At 50.4% G+C, this 25,093-nt stretch overlaps 1 protein-coding gene and 1 pseudogene across 5 annotated transcripts; both read left to right on the top strand.

Annotated features, from left to right (window-relative positions):
- The first annotated feature begins 1,059 nt into the window (after nt 1-1,059).
- SEMA4A (semaphorin 4A) lies at nt 1,060-21,490 on the top strand. 5 transcript variants are annotated; one of them, XM_049709477.1, is made up of 15 exons: nt 1,060-1,123; nt 3,409-3,579; nt 5,724-5,884; nt 7,696-7,758; nt 8,019-8,117; nt 8,349-8,454; nt 9,274-9,390; nt 9,769-9,893; nt 10,055-10,227; nt 11,271-11,421; nt 16,973-17,153; nt 19,031-19,149; nt 19,259-19,416; nt 19,682-19,782; nt 20,175-21,490. In XM_049709477.1, the coding sequence occupies exons 2-15, from the start codon at nt 3,438-3,440 to the stop codon at nt 20,765-20,767; spliced, it is 2,289 nt and encodes a 762-aa protein (XP_049565434.1). In that variant the 5' UTR covers nt 1,060-1,123; nt 3,409-3,437; the 3' UTR covers nt 20,768-21,490. The 5 variants fall into 5 exon arrangements, with proteins under 5 accessions (XP_049565434.1, XP_012394060.2, XP_033270643.2 ...); XM_012538606.3 differs by having other exon boundaries at nt 1,119-1,261; XM_033414752.2 differs by lacking the exon at nt 1,060-1,123 and adding an exon at nt 1,274-1,499.
- Nucleotides 21,491-23,427: 1,937 nt separating this feature from the next.
- LOC125964283 (60S ribosomal protein L23a-like) lies at nt 23,428-25,093 on the top strand (annotated as a pseudogene).

Genomic DNA, 25,093 nt, shown 5'->3' with positions numbered 1-25,093 from the left:
AGCTCCCACAGTGGAGCTATGAAATGGCACGGCCCCTACAGCCTGGTCCTTGAACCTCTGACCCCTTCCTACCACCACCCCACCTGAACTGCTGCCTGACTCCAACCTCAGCCAGGACACTTCGCCTCCCTGGCCTTGGTTTCCTGGTTTGTACAGTGAGGGGGTGGGACCCTGTCAGCTCTGAGCATTCTTGATATTTTGGGCAGGACCTGCTACATCATTTGCAGGGCCCAGTGCGAAATGAAAGTGTGGAGCTCCTGGAACAAGATCAAGACTTTCAAGACGGCAACAGCTGGGCATTAGACCGAGCGTGGGGACCTGTGTGACTGCGCAGGTCACATGCCCAGGAAGCCAGCCCTGGCTGTGGGCTCTGCAGGCTGCAGCAAGGGAGATGGCAGTGTAACTTGGGATCTGACTCCTGAGGCTCTGGTGCAAGACAAGCAGTGGTAGCGGCAGGTTGCCCTTCCTCCCCACCAGGCTCCTCCAGGGAGCTAGACCAGAAAGCCCTTGTGGAGACAGGGGGTGGGACCTGTACCTGATGGCCTTTCTTCAGAGAGGTTTCTGTTTCCTCTTGAGTCAGGAATCACCCTAGAGGCACTGTTTCTTAGCCCATAGGAGCTAGAACTTGCCACCCTCCACCCTACACACTTGCCTTCTCCATGCAAGTGGCTCAGAGCTGAGTTTCCCCGACTAGGGCAGGAGTAGGACTCCTGAGAGACAGTGTAACTAAGGGAGTCACTCTGGTATGAGGCAGATATGAGTTTAACTTGGCTTCTGGCTGTGTAGCCTCCTTTGCCTCACTTTCTGTCATCTTTAAAATGGGATTATGGTGGTACCTAGCTAAAATTGTTGGGTAGACCAAAGCCTGATAATGCAGACTTCATATCCACTGGAGAGGCTGGGGAAAGGGAGACTTGTTGCCAGAAGGAGAATTCCTGGGTCTCTGGAGAAGGAGGAACTCGGCTCAGGGCATTGAATCTAACACTTCCAGAGAGGTGGGAATAGGGCAAGGACTGGGAGGGTGGGGCTGGAACCTGCTTCCCCAAGCCCCACCCACCCTATCAGAGCTCCTCCCAGAGACCCAGAAAAGACGATCTGTTCAAGCAGAGAGGTCCCAGAGCAGGTTAGGCTCTGAGGTGGTGTCTGGGTGGGAGTTTCCCTTGATTCTGAGCGTCTACAAAATGTTCTCTGGGTGGCTTAGACCATGGCTTCTCCCAAGGATCTGGCAACAAGACTCCATGAGAGTCTGGGGAAGTCTTAGGTAAGTCTTGATAGAAACAGTTGTCAGGAGGGGTTGGGCTGAGGCCAGCCCTCAGGGAAATGGAGGGAAAATGGGAGCAGAGGGAAAGGAAAGAAGGCTGAGCAGACTGATAAGGAATTCTTCTAAGGAGAAGCCTAGGCTGTCCCATCACCCTGTAGGCTTTGCTGTGGCAAGAGGGACGTAAGTTACCCTACAGGAAGGACTTCCTGACCATGAGGAATGTGCATTTAAGGAGGAGGTGGGTTATTTATCGGAGTCGGATTAGCCCTGGGGTGTCTGTGCTCTTTAACCAGCAGTCAGCGGGGCTCAGGCGGAGTGGGCAGGAAACTACCCACTTTATAGGTCGTGAAGCCCTTGGTGCTAGATGCCTCATTAACCCTGGATTATGAGGTTCCCCCTGGAGCCTTCAGGGAGGGGGTGAGCAGCCATCATCAGGCGTTCGGGTGCCCCAGAAGTATGTTCAAGCTCAGATGGGAAATTTTCTGGGTTTCCCACTGGCCTGATGCTGCCATAAGAGTGTTGGAGATAAGACCACAGAAGGAATTTCCACAGCAAAGCCATGGATAAGAGCTTAATGCAATTGTTTTGTTTATTTATTAGATTTTTTAAAGCCATTTTAAAAAATTGAAGTATAGTTAATTTACAGTGTTGTATTAGTTTCAAGTGTACAGCAAAGTGATAGTTATACATATATATATATATTCTTTTTCAGATTCTTTTCCATTATAGGTTATTACAAGATAATGAGTATAGTCCCCTGTGCTATACAGTAGGTCCCTGTTGTTTGCAATTGTTTTATTTTTTAAAGACTATGGCCCAGTTGGAAGTGGGAGGTTTGAAAGTTTAGATCACTGCAGGGACTTCCCAGTAGGTAAGAGTAGAGAGACCGCACCTTGTGGGTAAGTGGAAAGAGGAATATGAAAGACTGTGTCATGTCTCCTAGCTGGGAAGTCTTGAGCAAGAGGAGAAACCACTGCTAGTCTGGTTAGACTGGATGTGATGAGATAGAGGGACAGGGGAATGGCTGAAATGACCCAGAAACTTTCTGGCCGTTTAAACTTTCTGGATAGATGAGGTGAAAGACAGAGGTGTGCCTCCTTTTAGTCCCCTCCCAATCCACCAACTTCCGCCCAAGCCAGGGATCTGTCACAACTCGAGGTGGAAATTCTGGTTTCCCTTGCCCAGAGCTCCCAGTGCTGGCTTTGCCGCTATGGGTACCTGGAGCGCCGCACGCCTGGCCCAGCCAGGCTGAGCCTCCCGTCCCCTGCCTCTGGGGCCTGGGAACCCCCCTTCTTTATTCTCTTGGATGGCACCCACGCCCAAGAGTCTGGACATCTAGGTTCTGCACTGTGTCTGGCTCAAGGGTGAGATGAGATGGGTGGCTGGGGGTTGGCAGTCCCAGGGGAGGATTATGCAGAGGCCTAGGGAGACAGACAGCAGCAGCACAAGGACCAGGGAGAGAGGGGGCAGCTGCAGAGGCTGGGAGACAGCCAGCCAGTCCCTGCCCTGGGCCACTTTCCGCACGATGCTGGTAGCCAGCCCTCCAGGCTGGACTCCCATCTCCTCCCTGCAAGAAGAGGCTTGTAGGCCTGAGAGTCAGCGACCTAAGCCCAGCTGCGGAGAGATCAGAACAGGCTGATTCAGACCTGGTCTGCTTGTTTGGGTCATCAGAGGGTAGGGCTGTGTACGAGGCCTTGGGTATTAACAGATCTGAAAGTGCCGGGAGAGTCACGTCTGAAGAATCTATATTGTGAGTGCAGGAATCTGCTCCCCAGAAAGTTCCCTGCCCAGGACCAGGCATTGGTTTGGGCTCTGGGCTATAGGAGGAGGGAAGGCAAAGAGGAAACAGCAAGAAAGACTTCCCTGAGAGTAAGGTGAGAAAAGGCAAAGTGGGGCTATTGGTGCAAAGAGATCAGAAGGGCGGGATGGGGAACAGCTGGACTCCTACCCAGAGGGGAGAGTGAGGCGGGCCTTTGGGATGATGGAAGTGAGACTCTCTAAGGGCACTCTGGAGAGGAAGCTGGCCCGTCTCTCTAGCATCCCCCCCACAATACACACTTCTGCTGCCTGGGGCTATCTGATTGGTTCCCAGGGAGGATGTGGTAACGACTGCTCACCCAGAGAGTGGCGGGTGCCTGTTTCCCCAGAGCCGTCTGGTGACAGCCTCTGGCTGAGCATGGCCCTTCCAGCCCTGGGCCTGGACTCCTGGAGCCTCCTGGGCCTTTTCCTCTTCCAGCTGCTTCTGCTGCTCCTGCCACCACCGACGACTGCACGGGGTGACGGGCAGGGGCCCACACCCAGGGTCAAATACTACGCGGGTAAGTGTCTGATGATGAGGAAGTGTGGGGATGGCCACACCGGGCTGACTGAGACAGAAGTGAATGATGAAACTCACCTGGGGCAGAGATTGAGGAAAGGGAAGTGAGGGGACCAGGGGGCCAGGGGCGTTGTGCCTTCTTGTTCTCCAGAGTTGGTGATTTTTCTTTCCCTCCTTAAATGTCACTGGTATCGAACTGGTCACCTCAAACCCGTAACTGCTTTCATGCCCTCAAGTGCCCCAAAGCCAAGGCCCCTGCCAGAAGAGCATCTGTGGGCCTGGTGACCCAGGACACACAACTGCACAGATGATGCTGGACCACGTCAGGCCCAGTACTGTGGACACCAAGAATACAAGAACTCAGTGTGGCCTGACTGGGATACGGACCCTGGGACCCTTTAGGCACAGCTTGGCTGGTTTCTTACTGAGGCTGTGGTGACTGCTGGTCTTGCACCTCCAGGGAAAAGATTCAGGAAGGAACATGGGCCCTGCAGGAGCTGTAGGGGCAGACTCCTGGGCACAGCTGTGTCTTTAGCGTCTTTCTGGGGCAACGCGGTAAAGGAAATGCATGTTGCCCGTTGATGGAGGGACCTCTGTGTTGGGTGCTGGGACTACAACATAAACAGGGCTCAGCCCCTGCCCTCAAAGTGCTGATGGTCCCAAGGGGGAGGCAGATGAACCGACAACCACACTTTGGGGCAGTCAGTTCAGTAACAGAGGGGTGTATACAGTTCTGGGGAGGCCTGCCTCTCCAGCTCCTTGCCACACGTTTCCCCAGCTCCTCCTCTTGGTTGGTCCTAACAGTCTCTGAGCCTCCAAAGGTAACAATTAGCTAGTCAGTCCTCTAACTAATGCAAAAGTACAAATGTGCTCATGAGAGGGGATTTCAGAAGCTCCTCCCCCCTTGCTGATATGCCAGGGGACCAGGCACACACGCCCCATGTCTGCCACACCACGGTGATGGGGAGACCTCAGGGAACTTCCCACAACCAGCTGGAATCCCATGCCCAGGTGACATCTAGGCGCTTGCAGGAAACTTTGGAGAAAAACATTTCCTTTCTGTTCAGCCTATGGCAGTGATTCTTGTGGTGGAAATTTCCTGCAATAGAGGCGGGGAGGAAAGTGGGGCTGGTGAGTGGGTCCCCTACAACCCACAGCTACTTTGACACATAGTCTTATCTACATCTAGCTTTCCTGTCTGTGGCTGCCAACACCTTCCTGTCGTCTCTCTGCCTTCTGCTCTCCCCACGGGTGAGGACCAACGTGTCCTCCCCCACCGCAGCCCCCAGGCCTGGAAGAGCATCCACTGTGCCTCACTTTATTTCCTGTCCCTTTGTCTGTCTCTTGGGTACGGGCCACCCTCCCCCAGCTCCAGTCTGTCATTACCCTGTCTCTGGCTGCCTTTCCTCTCTACTATGAGCTCAACACACAAAGCTCCTATGGCTGCCAGCAGGGTGGGACGAAGCGGGGAGCTGCTGATGAAGAGTGGGTCCAGTTGCCAAGGTCTGGGGAACACACTCTGCCAGCCCTTTTCTTCCCCTGATTTTATTTCAGAAATCAGCTGCTTGCCCACTGACTTATTTTTTTTTAACTTTTTTTTTTTTGCGGTACGCAGGCCTCTTACTGTTGTGGCCTCTCCTGTTGCGGAGCACATGCTCCGGACGCGCAGGCTCAGCGGCCATGGCTCACGGGCCCAGCTGCTCCGCGGCATGTGGGATCTTCCCGGACCAGGGCATGAACCCGTGTCCCCTGCATTGGCAGGCGGACTCTCAACCACTGCGTCACCAGAGAAGCCCTAAACATTTTTTTAAAATTAATTTATTAATTAATTTTCTGGCTGTGTTGGGTCTTCGTCTCTGTGCGAGGGCTTTCTCTAGTTGCGGCAAGCGGGGGCCACTCTTCATCGCGGTGCGCGGGCCTCTCACTATCGCGGCCTCTCTTGTTGCGGAGCACAGGCTCCAGATGCGCAGGCTCAGTAGTTGTGGCTCACGGGCCTAGTTGCTCCGTGGCATGTGGGATCTTCCCAGACCAGGGCTCGAACCCGTGTCCCCTGCATTGGCAGGCAGATTCTCAACCACTGCGCCACCAGGGAAGCCCTGACCACTGACTTCTCATCACTGTCTCCTTCTCCCCACCTCTCAACAGGGGATGGACGCAGAGCTCTTAGCTTCTTCCACCAGAAGGGCCTCCAGGATTTTGACACTCTGCTCCTGAGTGGTGATGGAGACACTCTCTATGTGGGGGCTCGAGAGGCCATTCTGGCTTTGAATATCCAGGATCCAGGGGTACCAAGGCTGAAGAACATGGTGAGAGGCCAGGGGAAGGGCGTGGGCTGGGAGTGAGGAGGGGACCGACAGCTGCCCTGCGCTTGGGCTGCTTACGCATGAATAACCACCCAATTTGCTGTTACCTATAATCAGCAACAATCAGCAATTCTTTTTTTTGTTAATATTTATTTATTTTATTCTTTGGCTGCATTGGGTCTTTGTTACAGCGTGCGGGCTTCTCTCTAGTTGTGGCCCGCGGGCTCCAGAGTGCGTGGGCTCTGTAGTTGCAGCACGCAGGCTCTCTGGTTGTGGCTCGCGTGCTTAGTAGTTGTGGTGTGCAGGCTTAGTTGCCCTGCGGCATGTGGGATCTTAGTTCCCTGACCAGGGATTGAACCTGAGTCCCTGCATTGGAAGGCGGATTCTTAACCACTGGATGACCAGGAAAGTCCCCAACAATCAGCAATTCTTCGTATAAACATATATATATGATTGGTATAACAGACAAGAAACACTATAGTGGCCTCACTATTCATTGGTACCATGAATACTGGTTGAATACTATTAATTACTAAAATGGCTGATATGGAAATCATTGACATATGAGAGAAACATTGACTCAAATTATATCAATAATATGATATCCACCCACCGGTAGAAATCACTGAAGCTTCTGTGTTAAATTACAGCCACCCTACTCATGGGAACAACGTGAGGGAGAAAGGGAGAGGGAAGGATAAAAGGGAGGGAGGGAGCTAGCAATTACTGAGCATCTCCACGGTTTGTTTTTCTCAATGTGTGGTCTGTGGGCCACCTGCACACATGGGATGCCAATTAAAAATACAGATTCTTGGGCTTCCCTGGTGGCGCAGTGGTTGAGAGTCCGCCTGCCGATGCAGGGGACACAGGTTCATGCCCCGGTCCGGGAAGATCCCACATGCCACGGAGCGGCTAGGCCCGTGAGCCATGGCCGCTGAGCTTGCGCGTCCGGAGCCTGTGCTCTGCAACGGGAGAGGCCACAACAGAGAGAGACCCGCGTACCACCAAAAACAAAAACAAAACAAAACAAAACAAATACAGATTCTGGGCTTCCCTGGTGGCACAGTGGTTAAGAATCTGCCTGCCAATGCAGGAGACACGGGTTTGAGCTCTGGTCCGGGAAGATCCCACATGCCGCGGAGCAACTAAGCCTGTGCGCCACAACTACTGAGCCTGCGGTCTAGAGCCTGCGAGCCACAACTACTGAAGCCCGTGCGCCTAGAGCCCGTGCTCCGCAACGAGAGAAGCCACCGCAATGAGAAGCCTGTGCACCGCAAGGAAGAGTAGCCCCCACTCACCACAACTAGAAAAAGCCCACATGCAGCAACGAAGACCCAACACAGCCAAAAATAATAAATAAATAAATATAATTTTTTAAAAATACAGATTCTCTAAGGTGTGAGGAACTGACATTTTTAACAATTTCCTCAGGAAATGTGGTGGTTTTTTTTGCCAACCTTTGCTTTTATACCATGCATGGCATTAGGCGCTTTACATATGCTACCTAGTTGTGCCCTCCAGAAGCCTGTGCAGTTGACCAAGATCACTCAACCAGTAAGTGGCTGAGTCTAGATTCAAACTCAGGTCTGATTCCATAGGCCATGCTCTACCATGGAGCTGTGTCCTAATGAATAACAGTATCATCAGGGTAATAGCCAGGGTCACAAATTGAGGTTATTATAGCCCACTAGCATGTAACTAACCACTATGCCTGCTGGTGATTTCACATCAGAGCCAAGGGGGGGATGGTAGGTCAGAGCTAGAGCGGAAGACCTCATTCCCTTTATCTCCTCTTTCCCAATGCCCCACTTCAGATACCCTGGCCAGCCAGTGACCGAAAAAAGAGTGAATGTGCCTTTAAGAAGAAGAGCAATGAGGTAAGTAGAGGTGGAGATACTGGGGCTCTGGTAGAGAACCCTGGTGTCCCTAGACCATCACTGGATGATCTCAGGTTGGGCAGGCAGCAGAGGATGCTTGTTTGCATGATAATTGCCTGCATCATGTTCTATAAAGACAGATGGGGACTGCCTCAGCATTGCCCAGCCCTTGTCCCTACTAGGGAGTGAAGGAGCAGCCTCTGGGGGCCCGGGAGTTTGGGGCAAGTGCCCTGGAGGCCTGAATTCTCTATCTCCCCCAGACACAGTGTTTCAACTTTATTCGTGTCCTGGTCTCCTTCAATACCACCCATCTCTACGCCTGTGGCACCTTCGCCTTCAGCCCTGCTTGTACCTTCATTGTGAGTTATCTGGCACCAGCTCTCAGGCCCCAAGCATCCCTCCTCACGTCTACTCCCAGCTCATCCTCTGCAGCTCTGGAAAACTCTGGTTTTCCAGACGCAGGACCCTTGTGAGCTTCCTGGCCCCAGACCAATTTTCCTCTACATCCCCTCCCCTCCCTCCCTCACGCCCCTCCTTTCCCAGACATGAGACTCTGGCGTTCTGGCCCCCCAGCCACTCCCCCTCTCTAGGAACTCCAAGATTCCAACCTGTTGCCCATCTCGGAGGACAAGGTTGTAGAGGGGAAAGGCCAAAGTCCCTTCGACCCCGCCCATAAGCACACGGCTGTCCTGGCAGGTGAGTATGAGGTTCCCTGGTCCATCCCAGCAACTGCTTTCCCTGGTCACTCTGTGACATATGGAATCTGACAATTTCCTGAAAAGCAGGGGACAGAGGGAGGAGAAGCCAGGAGCCTCGGAAACAAAATCAGAGGGAGAATCAGGTACCCCAAACATCAGCTCCTGCTGAAACTGCCACAAAGGAGGTGGAGCGAAATGGATATGGAGAGAGGCACAGAGGTGGGAGGGTCCAGGAAGGGTCTCAGGCAGGGAAGAGGTCTGAGATTCAGTCATTTGTTCAACAAGTATGCTCTGTATGAATGCCCCCTCTGGTGTGCCAGGCATTGTGCTAGGAACTGTAGGGATTACAAAGAAGAAATCGTGGTGCTGTGCCCTCCCAGACACAAACCATTACAGACTTCCCACCCTGGCTTCCTGAAGGCGGTGGACTTTGACTGAGTGGGACCTTGAAAGATAGGTAGATGGGCAGGGAAGGTGTTCCATGAAGAAAAGGGTAGGACTTAAGGTACGGAAACAAAACGAAGCTGTCTTCGGGCAACAATGAGTGATTCTAACTGGCAAGTGGTTTAGCTGGGCATGGGAGGGAGGAGCCAGAGATAAGTGCCAAAACCCTGAAGGCCATAAGGTTGGCCATTCCCTGTGGGCAGAAGGACCTAAGAATGGTGCTCAGTGTGGGGCTGTGAGCTGGGCTTTGGGATTCCATAGGAAGGTGTAGAACACATGAAGGAGGCCAGAGACTGATGTGAATGCTGACAGGTCTGAGGAGGGCAGGGGCACCCTCCAACTGATGAGGTCTCCCCGCCTCTCCCCACACTAGATGGGATGCTCTATTCCGGCACCATGAACAACTTCCTGGGCAGTGAGCCCATCCTGATGCGCACACTGGGATCCCAGCCTGTCCTCAAGACGGACAATTTCCTCCGCTGGCTGCAACGTAAGGACCTGAGCCCCACCCAGCACAGGTTTGGCCCCCTTCCCCAAGTCCCGGAGACCTGGCACTGTGAACTGCTGTTAATTCACTCAACTCTCGTTTGTTGATGTATAACAGTGTGCAAGGCAGTACTGTTAGGCATTGGCGGTACTGCAGGGAAGAAGACAAAACTCCCGTCCTCTTGAAACTTTCATCTTACATAAATAATTAAAGAAGTACCAGTCGCTCCCCGCCCCCAACCCCCACCCATGGCTACGTCTCGACCAGCTGTGGGACCCGAGAGGTCATGTCTCCTGTCCTCCAGAGCCAAGGGTTTTCACAAAGGGGAAGCCAGGGCATCCAGGTGCTCCATCTCTTAGCCCATCTGCCCCGCCCCTGCAGCGGACGCCTCCTTCGTGGCAGCCATCCCTTCGACCCACGTCGTCTACTTCTTCTTCGAGGAGACAGCCAGCGAGTTTGAGTTCTTCGAGAAGCTCCACACATCACGGGTGGCCAGAGTCTGCAAGGTCGGCAACCTGGGCGGGAGGCGGGGCTGGCTGTGGAGAAGCCAATGGGGAGACGGCAGAGGCGGGGCTGAGCACTTAGTGACCAATGGGAGTGAGGGGCGCGGAAGAGGGCGAGGTCACGTGGGGCAGGGGTCGTCCCCTGACTCCTCTGGTGCCCCTAGAACGACGTGGGCGGCGAAAAGCTGCTGCAGAAGAAGTGGACCACCTTCTTGAAGGCCCAGCTACTCTGCGCCCAGCCGGGGCAGCTGCCCTTCAACATCATCCGTCACGCTGTCCTGCTGGCAGACAATTCCTCCACCGATCCCTATGTCTACGCTGTCTTCACCTCTCAGTGGTGAGCAGCCAGGCGGGAACGTGGCGGCTGGAAGCGGGATTACGGGTCAGCACCCTTGTTGCCCTGGCCCGCCAGGGAGGGTAGGAACTGATGTGAGCCGAGCACATACTCCACACTTCACATACGAAGGCATTTGATCGTCACCATCTCCCAGGAATTTGACTCATGCCCTTAATGTAGATGGGAAAAATAAAGCTCAGAAAGGTTCTTATTAGTTTATATCCTGCCTGGTTCCAAAAAGGATAGGAGGCAGCTTACAAAAGGCAAACATTAAAATAAAATAAAATCCATGAGGAAATGGAAATAAAAGGAGAATAAGAGAACCCAGGGATCCAGTCAGCACATTACACATGTGCTTTACAAATGTGCAGTCCTGGGATGTTGGCACAAATTTAGCTCTGAGCTTCCTAATGGTCAGAGCAAAGAGTGAAACACCACCAGTGACATAAGATAAAAATACAGTCATTGCTTGGAGGCTGAGAAAGTTTAACTTACTTGCTGTGGTCTGGGATCTGCTGACAATATGTCAGGTATCAAAGATATCTGTTGTAAGCAGGGTCTGGTATCTATGGCATCCAGAACTGAGAATATGGTGTATGTCACAGGTTAAAGAGAACAGGAGAGAACTTTTGTCTCCACAGACCAAGGCTGAAGGAATAAAAATAGTTGTAGTTAGGCTCTTGTTGGTTATCTGAGGACCAGGAATACATGGGATCCCCAAGGAGGAACACTTCATCTGAAGCCTGTTGGGCAGCTGGTTATACTGCTCCTCCCATAGGGGCCCAGTCTGGGCAGGCCAGGCAGGAGACACCCCAGGGCATGAGCCCCATTTAATTCCCATTAAAGATAATCACACCTCAGATCCTAAGATGGGCTAGAGTCTGGGGCTCTCCTAGCCCTTATCACCACAGCTGGGGGCTGACCCAGCCCTTCATCCTCCTGCCCTTCTGGGGTTTCTCACCAAGGGTGGGCCAGGGTTGGAAGGGGAGCTTCCTGGTATAGCAGAGGAGGTTACAGACAATGTCCCCTCTGGCTTTCTCCAGGCAGGTTGGTGGGACCAGGAGCTCTGCTGTCTGTGCTTTCTCCCTCAAGGACATCAAGCATGTCTTTGAGGGGAAGTATAAGGAATTGAACAAAGAGACTTCACGCTGGACTGCTTACGGGTTCTCTGATATCAGTCCTCGGCCAGGCAGCGTGAGTACTACCCATCCCACTGAGCAAACCCTGCCTCCCCAGATACATAATATGCATGTCAAAGTACCTATCACGGCATAATAAATGCCCAATAAATGCTAGTGTTCCCCGCACCCCCAGGTCCTGTCTGCTCAGATATTCACCCATTCTGGCTGCCCACATTCCACATGTGTCCAACCCCATCCTAAACACAGAGCAGCGCCTCTTCACCCCAGCTGAGTGCACCCCAAATACCTGGGTGTATCACTAAGGAAACAAGGGAGCACGGGCTGTGCCAAGGACTGTCTTGGGCATCTTCACCTGCATTTCTTATTTAACTTTTGTTTTTTGATCAGAGTGTATATGTACAGCATTTAAACAATCACATAGATTTACATGGTTAGTTACAAAAAACAGCCCTGTTTCCTATCCTCAGCACTTTTTCCTCTCTAGAGACAACCACCTTCAACTCTTTTAGCTGATTCTTTTGATATTTATCTCTAAATCTGGAAATACTTTTCTTGCTTCTTGATGTTTCAGTGTCAGGCAGTGTCTATTGAATTCCCATTCTGGATGGTGAGGATTTAACCATGTCCCCCACCCGCACTCAGCGATGTGCTAGAACTGGCTTGCAGCAACTAGCAAGAACCCTTTGTGCATCTCTTTACAAATCCGAATTCAGTGACAATACATTGATAGCTTGAAATCAGCCATGGTGGGAATAATACATCATGGAAATCAGCAAACACTTCAAATCAGCGGTCCCCCCACTCGTCATTCCCCAGAGCTGCCTTATCAACACACCACTGCACCCACCCATCATCTCCCAACATTGTTTTATAGTAATTTTGGTTAAATCAATATTTGTATTATGATTCATTATTCACAACTGAGCCAGGTAGTAAGACATGATTATTTTTCCTTTTTGCATAATTTAAAATTTTTCCCTGGGGTTAGTAATTATCTTGATTATTATTGTTATTTTTTTGCTTTGTTTTCTAAGCTCTTATCTTTAATTCAACCCCAGACTATTCCTCAGTTATCTGAATCTCTTTTAAAAACAGATCCATTAAAAAAAAAAAAAAAGATCCATTATGTATTCTAAGAGTTTCATCTTCCTGGAGATCCTTCCTATCTGCTGTAGTCTGTACTACATCTTAACTACATCCGGGACACAGCTGCCATCCTGGAATCTCCCTTCCTCATCATTCTGGGCATACCCTTTGCCTCTTCCTTGTGCAATCTAGTGTTTCTTGCATCCCACAACTTCCTCTCTTTTCTTTTTTTTCACTATCTCATTTTAGTGGAGATTCCCGGAAAGGGATACATGACAGGTAAATTTTTTTGAGAACTTGAATGTCTGAATATGTCTTTATTCTACATTCACGTTTGATAGTTTGCCTAGGTATATCTAATTCGAGACTAGAAATGATTTTCCTTCCAAACTTTGAAGGCTTCTTCTATTATCTTCTAGCTTCCAATGCTGCTGTTGAGAAGTCTAAAGCTATTCTGATCCCCAACTCTTTGAATGTCACCTGTTTTTCTTTTTCTCACTAGAATCTTGTAGTACCTTTTTTGTGTCGCTGGTTGTTTTGAAATTTCATGATTGTGCCTTGATGATATCTGTTTATTCATTGTCTGGACATTCAACTTGCCCCTTAAGCCTGGAATTTTAGTTCCTTCAGTTCTAAGAAGTTTTCTTGAACTATTTCCTCCTGTTCCCTTTTCATTCAACAAATATTTTTTGAGGCCACCTGTCACTGTTGTAGGCACTGGGGATATAGCAGTGAACAAAATAGACAAAAGTGTCTTTCCTCATGGAGCTGACATTCTAATGTCAGAACGTTTTTTCACTTCTTTCTGGACCTCCTGGACTAGTCCTCTACCTTTTAAAATCCTTTAAAAGATTTTTTCCATGTCTTTGTTTTGTTCTACTTTCTGAGAGAGTATCTCAATTTTATCTTCTGATCCTTCTATCAGATTTTTAATTTCTGCTATCAGATATTTAATTTATTAGATTTTTTGAGCTTTGAATATGTCTTTTATAAACATGTTCCATTATAGAGAATTTTAAATATATAAAAAGTGAACAGAATAGTGTAATGGACCTCCGTACACCCATCAGCCAGCTTCAACTCATAGCCAATCAAACTGTTTCATCTATACCCCACCCACTTCTCCTCTTATTATTTTGAAGCAAATTCTGGTCATTGTATCATTTCATCTGTATCAGTTTCCTATGGCTGCCATAACAAATTACTACAAACATCGTGGTGTGAAACAACAGAAGTTTATTCTTTCACAGTTCTGAAGGCCAGGTGTTTGAAATCAAAGTGTTGGCAGGGGGCTTCCCTGGTGGTGCAGTGGTTGAGAGTCTGCCTGCCGATGCAGGGGACACAGGTTCGTGCCCCGGTCCGGGAAGATCCCACATGCCGCAGAGCGGCTGGGCCCGTGAGCCGTGGCCGCTGAGCCTGCGCGTCCGGAGCCTGTGCTCCGCAACGGGAGAGGCCACAACAGTGAGAGGCCCGCGTACCGCAAAAAAAAAAAAAAAAAGTGTCGTCAGGGTTGGTTCCTTCTGGAGGCTCTGAGGGAGAATCTATTCTATGCCTCGCTCTGAGCTTCTGGTTGGCTGCTGGAAACCTTTGGTGTTCCTTGGCTTGTAGGCACATCACTCCAATCTCTGCCTCTGTCATCACTTTGCCTTATCTCTGTATGCCTATCTCTCCACTTCTCTTATACAGACACTTGTCATTGGATTTAGAGCCCATTGTAATCCAGAATGAGTCATCTTTTTTAAAAAAATATTTTATTTATTTATTTGGCTGCGTTGGGTCTTAGTTGCTGCATGCAGGATCTTTCATCGCGTTGCAAGGGCTTCTCTCTAGTTGTGGCATGCGGGTTTTCTCTTCTCTAGTTGTAGTGCACAGGCCCCAGGGTGTGTGGGCTCTGTAGTTGTGGCACGCGGGCTTAGCTGCCCCGCGGCATGTGGGAACCTAGTTCCCTGACCAGGGATCAAACCCACGTCCCTTGCATTAGAAGGCGGATTCTTTACCACTGGACCACTAGGAAAGTCCCCAGAATGAGTCATCTTGAGATTTTTAATTATGTTTACAAAGACCCTTTCTGCAAATAAAGTCACATTCACAGGTTTTAGATGGACATGGCTTTTGGGGGGCTACCATTCATCCCATTACCTCATCCATAAATATTTTAGTATGTATCTTCAAAGGATAAGGGCTTTGAAAACAACAACAACATAGCCGTAGTACCATTATCACACCAAAAAATTAATAATAGTTCCTTAATCTAATATGCATTTAGTGTTCAAATTTCTAATAGTCTCACAGATATCATAAGGGTTTTTAAAAACTATGGTTTCTTTATTGGAATCAAAATCCAAATAAGAACTGTAAATTTGGATTGGTTGTTCTTTTCAGTCTCTTTTAGTCTATATGTTCCCTTTCCAACTTCTTTTTTTCTCTTGCAATTTATTTGTTATGTAGAATTTTCCACAGTCTGGATCTTGATTTTGCATCTTGTGATGGAGTTTAAGTATTTTCTGTAAATTGGTTGGTGTTTGGATCTAGAGATGTAATCAGATTAAAGTTTGATTTTCGGGAACAAAACTACCTCATAGTGGTAGTGTGGTCTTCTTTCAGGAAGTATGTAACCTCTGGCCACACTCTTTGAAATAACAACTCCTCTTTTGTAGCATTATGTTCTTGTTTCATGGGTATACTATCTTCATACTTCTCTCTCTTAAGATAGTAATGATATTTTGCTCTGGTTTTCTTTTCTCTGAACCATTTCTGTTTCTTCTTAGGTTTTTGTTTGTTCATTTTTTCCATTTCCTTGTTTTGATCTCTTTCATGTTCATGGTTTCACTCACATATCTGGTAATCCTTGGCTATCTACTCATATTTAAGAGGGAGGGGACCATGAAGCTGTTTGGAAACTCTGCACCCTGGGCATGACTTGGCAACTTGAGCTCCGTGATAGCTCCACTGAGGATGGTCTGGCTGGACTGCTTTGTTGGGGACTTTCAATGTCAATATCTTTAAGTCTTTCCTCTTGGACCTCTAGTCAGTTTTCCTGGAGTAGATTCTTCCAGTCTTCTGCCTGGAGGGAAATGGTCTGGCTCCTGGTGTCTGGGAGCCATGGGGAAAGAGGGCTGGGTGTGGGGGAAGAGTCTCAGCAGGTACTGTGTCTACTTGGATTTAATCCCCTGCTTTCATGGTGGTGTCACCCATCTCTGCTGTACTCCATTCAGAGTCCCTCTGTCTTACCCTCTCCAGAGAATAAACCTCCAGTTTGGGGCTAGGGTATGGAAGGGTCAGTCACTCAGTGGCATGGAGCTGGGAGGAAATCTGCCTACTTCTTAAAGAGACTTTCAAATAATCTTCTTTATTCAGCCCCTCCTTTGCCCCATTTCCAGAGGTGACTGGGGCCACTAATCCATGAACTTCAGGAATTCTGCCTTATAAATCAGATAGTTTGGGGTTATCCCTGGGCTGGCTTAAGAAGATTCTTTTATCCTGCTAAATCTTTTCCTATTTGTTCATTTGCTTTCCAACTTCCAAAATGTGGCTGCCTTTGCCTCCTCTCCTGTTCTCCCCATCCCTGTAGGTTTGTGTCTTTAAAAAAAAAAAAAATCCCTTTGGGAGGAAGTGAGAGTAAGTGCCTATGCTCATTCTGGCATCAAAATGAAATACAAATGTTATTACATCACTTTACAGATGAGGAAGTTGCAACTCATAGAGGTGGGGTAACTTGTCTGAGGACATATCTTGTAGGTGACAGAGCTGGGGCTGGTGTTAAGACAGTGCTCTTGGAAACGGAGGACAAGAATCGTGACCAAAGATCAGGACACAGGTGTCCCAAAGCCACAGTATGCTGGTGTTGGCAGGGCCTTTCGAGAACAGCTGGTCCAACCCCCTCATTTTATGAGTAAGAAAAAGAAGGCCCAGAATGGAGAAGGGATTCTCCCAGAGTCACGCATCAAATTCATGCCACACCATGATGAGAAACACTCCCTGTTCACCACCCCTTTCTGTGACATCATTCATTCAATTACTGACTCAGCGAACATTTATTGGGCACCAACTGTGTGCCAGGTCCCGTGTTAAGCCTGGACTTAACAGACATGAGTTCAAGGTGGTCCTTGTCTGCAAGGGACCCTCACTCTACTTCCTGCTGGTGGCCAGGCATCCTTGGTGAAGGTGATGATGGAGGAAAATAATGACAGCTAATGTTTATGAAATACTTACTTTATGCCAACCACTGTTCTAATTACTTTTCATGTGTTGGTGCATTGCATCCTCACAGCAAGCCTGTGATGTATTGGTAATAGGCCCATTACACTGTTAAGAAACCTCAGGCACGCTCAGTTCAGAGGCTGGAATTCAAAGCCAGGCAGTTCCTGAGTCCAGCTTTAATCCCCATCCTGAAATGAGGACTGCCAAGAGGAAAGGAGGCAAAGGATATTAGCCAAGGGGGGAGGGAGGGAGGGAAGAGGCAATGGGTGAGTTGAAGGAAGAAGAAAGCTGACCTGATCTGCCTCCTTCCCCTTCAGTGCTTGGAGGGCCCCTCCTCTGATAAAGCCTTGACCTTCATGAAGGACCATTTCCTGATGGATGAGCCGGTGGTGGGGACACCCCTGCTGGTGAAGTCTGGTGTAGAGTACACACGGCTTGCGGTGGAGACAGCCCAGGGCATCGACGGGAATAGCCATCTGGTCATGTACCTGGGCACCAGTGAGTAAAGGGCTGAAGGCCCTCAGGGGACCAGAGCAGGGACTGCAACTCGGGCTGAGGAGGGAAACCTTTGAGTTCATTGACTCAGGCATTCATTCAACAAATGTTTTCTGAGCACCTACTTTGTGCCTGGCACCCTGCTAGGCTCTGAAAATACAGTGGGAGGACAAAACAGTCCTGTCCCTACCTTCTCTGAGCTTTCAGTCTGGTGGGGGAGAGAAACATGGAGGGCTTTGGTGGCCTTAGCAAGAACTGTTTATCTTATGGGGAAGACATGCTAGAGAGGTGAAGAGTGAGGGAGGATAGAGGGGGAGCTGGAAACAGCGAGAGTAGAGATCACAGATCATGCTTCAGGAAGCTTGGCTGTGAAGGGGAAGAGGGGAAGGGGAGGTAACTGGAGGAGGGCGTGGGATCCAGCCAGCAATCTTTTTAAAGATGGGAAAGATCGTCAGGATCCGGTAGAGAGGGAGATGGCGAAGAGATGGGCAGGTGAGGGGCTAAATGGCAGGTTAAGTTGCAGAGGCAGCAGGAAGCCTGGTTCTAGAACCAGGGGGAGGGACTGGTCGTGAGTGGGGGAGGTACAGACCTCTGCTGGGATGGGAGTGAAGGAGTAGAAGGGGGGATAAGACAGGAAGGGGGAATGTATAGACTTGTGGGGGAAATGGGCAAGACATAGAGGGAACTCTTTTGTGAAGGCTTTTGTGTTTTCTACGAAGTAGGAGGACACAGGGTCATGAGTGAGGGGCGGGGTGGGTGGAGATTGAGGGGTAGAAAAGGTGGGAGGTTTGAGGAGAGAGGAAAAGATTCAAATATTCATCGTAGAAAGAAGGAGAGGGACTTCGCTAGTGGCACAGTGGTTAACAATCCGCCTGCCAATGCAGGGGACACGGGTTCGATCCCTGGTCCGGGAAGATTCCCACGTGCCACGGAGCACCTAAGCCCGTGCCCCACAGCTACTGAGCCTGCACTCTAGAGCCCGCGAGCCACAACTACTGAGCCCGTGCTCCTAGAGCCCGCGCTCTGCAACAAGAGAAGCCACCACAATGAGAAGCCCGCACACCACAATGAAGAGTAGCCCCGCTCGCTGCAACTAGAGAAAGCCTGCGCGCAGCAATGAAGACCCAACGCAGCCAAAAATAAATAAATTTATTAAAAAAAAAAAGAGAGAGAAAAAAGGAGAGACAGTCTGCGGGGGAGATGGGGAAGATTGCCAAGCATATATTATATTGAGGGCCTGGCTGAGATGGATGACCTTGAGCTTTAGTGGAAGAAACCCATCAGGTTCATTCATTCTTTTAGGACATCAGCTGTGCATATATTGGGTATACAATAGAGAACAAAACAGACAACAATCTAGCTCCTTTTTGGAGTGCGTGGGGACAGACAATAAACATACTGAAGAGTCAATTACTGGGTACATTATGAGATTAGAAAATAAATGGAGCAGTGTGTGGTCAGGAATGCCAGTTGGGGTGGTAGTAATTTTTAAAAGGGTGTTCAGGGTAGAACTCACTGAAGTGCCTTTGAGTAGAGACACTTGATGGCGGTGAGGGAGGCTGGTGATGTGATTTTCTACAGAAGTGCTCAGCAGTCCACTTCCCCATGTCCATGGAGAAAGGGGACGGTTGGGTTCCTCCAGGCATGGAGTTTTATCAGGCAGTTGCAAAGGAAGGGCCGAGAGGCAAGGGATTTCCAGCCATTTACAAGCAAGCTCATCTCCGTGGCATACAGGGAAACGGTCTGACAGGTCTGTGTCCAGTGCACACTTCAGAAGGAACTTTCTGACAGCTGGGGAAGCCATCTGGAGTCAGAGAGGGAGCACGAGAGGGGTGTGTAGATGGGGTCAGACAATTTCAGCTCTCTCTGTCTCTTCACAGGCACAGGGTCCCTCCACAAGGCTGTGGTGAGTGGGGACAACAACGCTTATCTGGTGGAGGAGATCCAGCTGTTCCCTGACCCTGAGCCTGTTCGCAACCTGCAGCTGGCCCCCACCCAGGTGGGAAGGGGCCTGACCCTCAGATGGCCTTCTAGTGGGGCAGACCTTGGGTGCTGGGTTCTTCCTAGGTGTGGCGAGGACACCCTGACACTCTCCATCTTTCTTCCAGGGCGCAGTGTTTGCAGGCTTCTCAGGAGGCATCTGGAGGGTTCCCCGAGCCAACTGTAGTGTCTACGACAGCTGTGTGGACTGTGTCCTTGCCCGGGACCCTCACTGTGCTTGGGACCCAGAGTCCCAAATCTGCCGCCTCCTGCCCACCCCCATCCCGTGAGTGCCAGTTACCCAGCTTATGGTCTTCCTCTTTCCAGGTGCTACTAACACATTCCCTGCAAGATTCCCCCGGCCTCTGGGGGGCTCCTGCAGGGATGGAGTTGCATCAGGCAGTCCACTCTGGGCTTGTCTTCCCCTCCTCTCTGTTCCACCTAGTCTCCCAGACCCACCTTCTTCCCCCCTGCACTTCGCTCTCTTGCTCCCTCCTCCTCCCACTCTTGGCTGTTTCAAGGGATAATTTTTGCTTTCCCTGCCTTCTCAGGAAGTCCTGGAAGCAGGACATGGAGCGTGGGAACCCAGAGTGGGCATGTGCCAATGGCCCCATGGGCAGGAGTGGAAGGCCTCAGAGCCGCCCCCAAATCAGTGAGTGTGGGACCAGGGGAGGCACAAAGGCTCGGGAGGACTTCTGGGAGGGGATGGGCATTTCTGCCTCAGTTTCTCCCCCAGCACCTGCCTGGCTTGAGACCTGAATACCCAGAGTTGGAATGGATTGGGATGTAGGCTGTAGGGAGGAGGGATAGGAATTTTAAGCTGGGATTCAGGGTTGGGGTTGAAGTTGCTTCTGGTGTCAGAGTTGCAGTCAGATGGACTGGGGAGGTTAGTATGGGGCCCAGACAGGAGATAGGAAAGGGGTCAGAGTTGAGTTTAGGAGTTGAAATAGAAGTTGGAGGTGGGAGTTGGGGCCCACATGTCGAGTAGAGACTCCCTCCTGCCTGCTCTCTCCTTAACCTTTGGCCCCTTTCCCTTACCTACAGTTAAAGAAGTCCTGGCTGTCCCCAACTCTATCCTGGAGCTCCCCTGCCCCCACCTCTCAGCTCTGGCCTCTTACCATTGGAGTCACGGCACAGCAGCGATCCCGGACATCTCTTCCACAGTCTACCATGGCTCCCTCTTGCTGCTACTGCGAGATGGGGTGGGGGGTCTCTATCAGTGCTGGGCCACTGAGAATGACTTCTCATACCCTGTGGTCTCCTACTGGGTGGACAGTCAGGACCAACCCCTGGCCCTGGATCCTGAACTGGCGGGCATTCCCCGGGAACGCATGGAGGCCTCGCTGACCACAGTCGGTGGTGGGGCTGCCCTGGCTGCCCCGCGGTCCTACTGGCCCCACTTCCTCACCGTCACTGTACTCCTTGCCTTAGTGCTTTCAGGAGCCCTCATCCTCCTCCTCGCCTCCCCTTTGGGGGCACTCCGAGCCCGGGGCAAGGTCCAAGGCTGTGGGACCCTGCCCCTCGGGGAGAAGGCCCCATTGAGCAGGGAGCAGTGCCTCCAATCCCCCAAGGAATTCAGGACCTCTGCCAGTGATGTGGACGCTGACAGCAACCTCCAGGGCACTGAGGTGGCTTAAACTCTGGGTACAAGCTGGAGCTGTCGGGTAGGGCAGGGCGCCTGGCCGTGCTGGCTGGGGGTACCGGGAGCAGTGCAGCCCTGACTAGGGTGGGAGTAGCACAAAAGACCATCTTCCTCCCACAAGAGGACCTTCTCTGCCATTCTGTGCCACCGATAGCACTCAGTGGGACTGGGCACAGCGGTCTGACTCCCCTATGGGACTCCCTTCTGCCAAGCACGTGGCCTCTCTAATGGGGGCTGCCCCAGACCTGGACCTAGGCTATGATAGGAGGACCTAGAGAGGATCCTTCAGTTCTGGCCATTCCGGGATCTTCCAGAAACATACTGCTACAGGAGACCCTAAAACACCAAACACCTAAGCAACTGTAAGATGGCACACCACACCTGGAGACTCCACTCTAAAAGCAGCTGTCACCTTGGACACCAACACTCCCCTCTCCCAAGGCTCTCCAGGACTCTGCAGGGAGCTGCTCCCTTCCTGCTCCCCTTATCAACTCAACCAGGGAGGCCTTTCCTGAAGTCTCACCTCCTTCTGTCTTGCTTCAGTTGGGGCAGATTTAACCCCTTCTGGCCTGGCTAGAGCACAGGGGTAATCTGAGCCTTGTTCACTCCTTTTCCCTGTCTGACCCCTGGACCCCTTTCCTCTCCCCTCTCCTTTGTTTTGGGATTCAAAAACGACTTGTCACAGACAGTTTATTTTTTATTAAAAAGACAAAGCTTATGACTGGTGCTGTTTTTGTCGGAGCAGAGCGCTCCAGCCGAGGACCGCGGGAGGTAAGGGGAGCAAGCAGTCCGAGGACATTAGTAGGTTTGTAGGGTGATTGTTCTCTCCAGCTCCAAACCACCTTTTTTGCCCTGCCAGCTGCCTCCCAGCCCCCAGCCAGCCCCACAGCCCTTTCTTCCACTCCAGGCACTGCTAGAGGGTGCCTGCAACTCTGCCTTTGGGGCCAACACACGTCTGTGTGTCTGCTGGCCAGGCAGCACCTCATCCATCACGGACTCCGTGCTGCAGTCCCACAGTTGCTGTCCCCAGCTGTCCCACACTTCTCTTGACTCCTCCTCAGCCCCCCTTTCCCACTGCAAGCTGTTGGTTTCAACTCTTGGTGGATTGAATTTATAGCAAGACTGTGCAGTCACCCCCATCCTGGCCACATCCTTCCCAATATCTGACAAACACTCTGTCCACGCCCCCTTATCACCTTCCCCCTCTCCCTCCTGTCACGAAGGCACATGTCCCTCCTCCAATGAAGGCTAACAGGTGCATTTGCCCCTTCCGCTGTGCCAAGACCCCCTGCATCGCCCTCCCCACTTTATTACTCCCTCATCATTAACCCCCCTTCTTCCCCCACAAGTGTGCTCTCTGTACCGAAAAAGAAAACAAAGCAATAATCCTTCCCACAGCTCCACCCTTTCAGTCTAGCCCCTCCACCCTCACTAACTCTTGCCTGTTACCACCAATCACCAGGCAGGGTCCGTTCTTGCTGCCCCCCACCCCACCCCACCCCCAGTGTCGCCCTCACCCTCTTTAATGCCCTGTGGTCTGTCTGGCTTTTCCCCCACCTCTCTGCTCAGATGACTCTCCACAATTTCCCAGAAGCCCCCCCACTGGCCTTGACCTCTGTGCAGTCTTTACACCTTGGCCACACTATTCTTCTTACAACTCTCTTCTACTATGGCTTTTTCTTCAAAAAAAAAAAATTTTTTTTTAAATTTTCAATTGTGGTAAAAAGCACATGGTGATATAACATTTGTCTCCTTAACCGTACAGTTTAAGCATACAGTTCAGTATGTTAACGATATTCACATCGCTGTATAACAGATCTCTAGAACTTTTTCATCTTGCGAACCTGAAAGTTGATGTCCATCAAACACCATTCCTCCTCCTCCCAACCCCTGGCAACTTCTGTCTATTAGTCTGACTACTTTAGGTGCCTCATATAATCATATAGTATTTGGCCTTTTGTGACTGACTCATTTCACTCACCATACTGTCCTCAAGGTTCATCCATGTTGCTGTATATGACAGGATTTTCTTCCTTTTTTGAGGCTGATTAATATTCCATTGTATCTATAGACTACAATTTCTTTATCCATTTGTCTGCTGATGGACATATGGGTGGTTTTCACGTCTTCACCATTGTGAATAATGCTGCAATGAACATGGGCGTGCAAATATCTCAAGATCCTGTCTGCTAGGTCTCCTTTATTGGCGTTATTTGGCTTCTCTTGGTATTTCTCCCCTTCTGGTTCCTTTTCTTCCTCCCATTACCCAATGCACTTTTACCCTGAGGCCTGGCTTTCACTGTTCCAAGCACCCTTTCCAGACCTTCTCTCTTGTGGCTCCCCATGACCTCTAGGCCAATGGCTGTGGGGTAGTGGAAAGGGAATGAGGCCAGGGTTGAGCTCCTGGGGCCTTCGTCTGCTGTTAATAGACTTGGACAGCTCTTCCTGTCTGCACCTCAATTTCTTCACCTCTCAGAGGGAAAGGATGCACAGGAAACTTCCTGCTTTAAGCATTTTGGATCCCTCACTGTCAAATACATAGCCCCAGAGCTGAACTTTCTCCCGTCCTCCAGCCAGTTCAAGGACAAACCTGCTGGACGTCTTTATCCAGGTGACCCAAAGGCTCCCAGAACACCTTTTCTCTGTTTCCCTTCTCAGCCTCCCACCAGCACCACTCTGGAATGTACTCTTTCCTCATCTCCCTCTACGGTATAATTTAGAGGTTATCTCCTCCGTGCCACCTTCCCAGCCTGCCGCAGTCCTGGCTGATTAGTCTTCTCTAAGATTTCCCCAGCACTCACTGTCTACATCATTCATGAGGTACTTAGACCCAACCATAAGAATGTAAAACACAGCTTTTCACGAAGATGGCGCTGAAGGCGAAGAAGGAAGCCCCTGCCCCTCCCAAAGCCGAAGCCAAAGCAAAGTCTTTAAAGGCCAAGAAAGCAGTGTTGAAAGGCGTCCACAGCCACAAAAAAAGAATGTCTGACGTAATCTACCTTCCAACGGCCCAAAACACTGAGGCTCCGGAGGCATTCCAAATACCCTCGGAAGAGCGCCTTTCAGAGAAACAAGCTTGACCATTATGCCATCGTCAAGCACCTAGTCAGCCATGAAGAAGAGTGAAGACAACAACACATTGGTGTTCAATACGGATGCCAAAGCCAACAAATACCAGATTAAACAGGCTGTGAAGAAGCTCTATGACATTGACGTGACCAAGGTCAACACCCTGATCAGGCCTGATGGAGAGAAAGAGGCATATGTTCGACTGGCTCCTGACTATGATGCTTTGGATGTTGCCAACAAAATTGGGATCATCTAAGCTGAGTCCAGCTGGCTAATTCTAAATATAAAAGTTGTCAGTATATATAAAAGAAAGAATATAAAACACAGAAGGGGATGACACATGCAGTTACCCCTGCTGGACTCTCAACACCCTGGGGGTAGGAGGTATCTCAACCCCATCTCCACAGCCTAAAGCGTGAGGCACTATGCTCTAGTGAGAGGAGGCACCTGGGAAATGCTTACTGTTTATGAGAACAAAACCTTTTCAGTCTCATCCTACCTGACTTCTCTGCAGCCTTTGACACTGGTGACAATTCCTTCTTGTAACACTTATGCTTTGGTCTCTGGCTGCAGTGCTCTTGCTTACCTTCCTAGCTCTCTAACCACTGCTCCTCAGGTCTTTTAAGCACTTCTCTTTTCTTATTTCCCTTGAAAATTCCCCTTGGACAATATCTTCTGTGCCTATTGCTTCCACTCTCACCTCTCAACCAAGGATGCCCATTTATTCATTCAGCAAACGTGCACAAAGTACTTACTATTGTTCAGAATCTGGCCTAGGGACTTCCCCGGCAGTCCAGTGCTTCCACTGCACGGGGCTCAGGTTTGATCCCTGGTCAGGGAACTAAGATCCTGCTTGCCAGCGCAGCATGCCCACCCCCGCCCCGACCAAAAATAAAAAAGAATCTGGCCTAGACAGCTGGGGAGAAACCTGAATCAGACCTGCTTCCTACCCTCACAATCTGGCAGTAGGGACAGACTAGCAACAGTCGAGCCCAGGGTGGGATGGGGAAGAGCTATCGTGGGGGACAGAGTACTGCAAGCTCAGGCTTCCTGTCTCCCCCTCTAGCTACTGGTTACAGCCACCTGGATACACCACAAACATCTCTGATGCAACGTGTCCCCAGCTGAATTTATCAACCCTTTCAAACCTACTTGCCCTCCCTTGTTCCCCATGCTAGTTAACCTCACTGCGATGGAGAAGCTTGGGACCTCTTCTCTCTCACCCCTCCACATTTAGTGGGCCACCAGTCTC

Source organism: Orcinus orca, chromosome 1 (assembly GCF_937001465.1).
Source record: "Orcinus orca chromosome 1, mOrcOrc1.1, whole genome shotgun sequence".
Taxonomy (NCBI): Eukaryota; Metazoa; Chordata; class Mammalia; order Artiodactyla; family Delphinidae; genus Orcinus; species Orcinus orca.
Note: the sequence above shows the minus strand (reverse complement) of the source record. Positions and strands in the feature narration are given on the sequence as shown.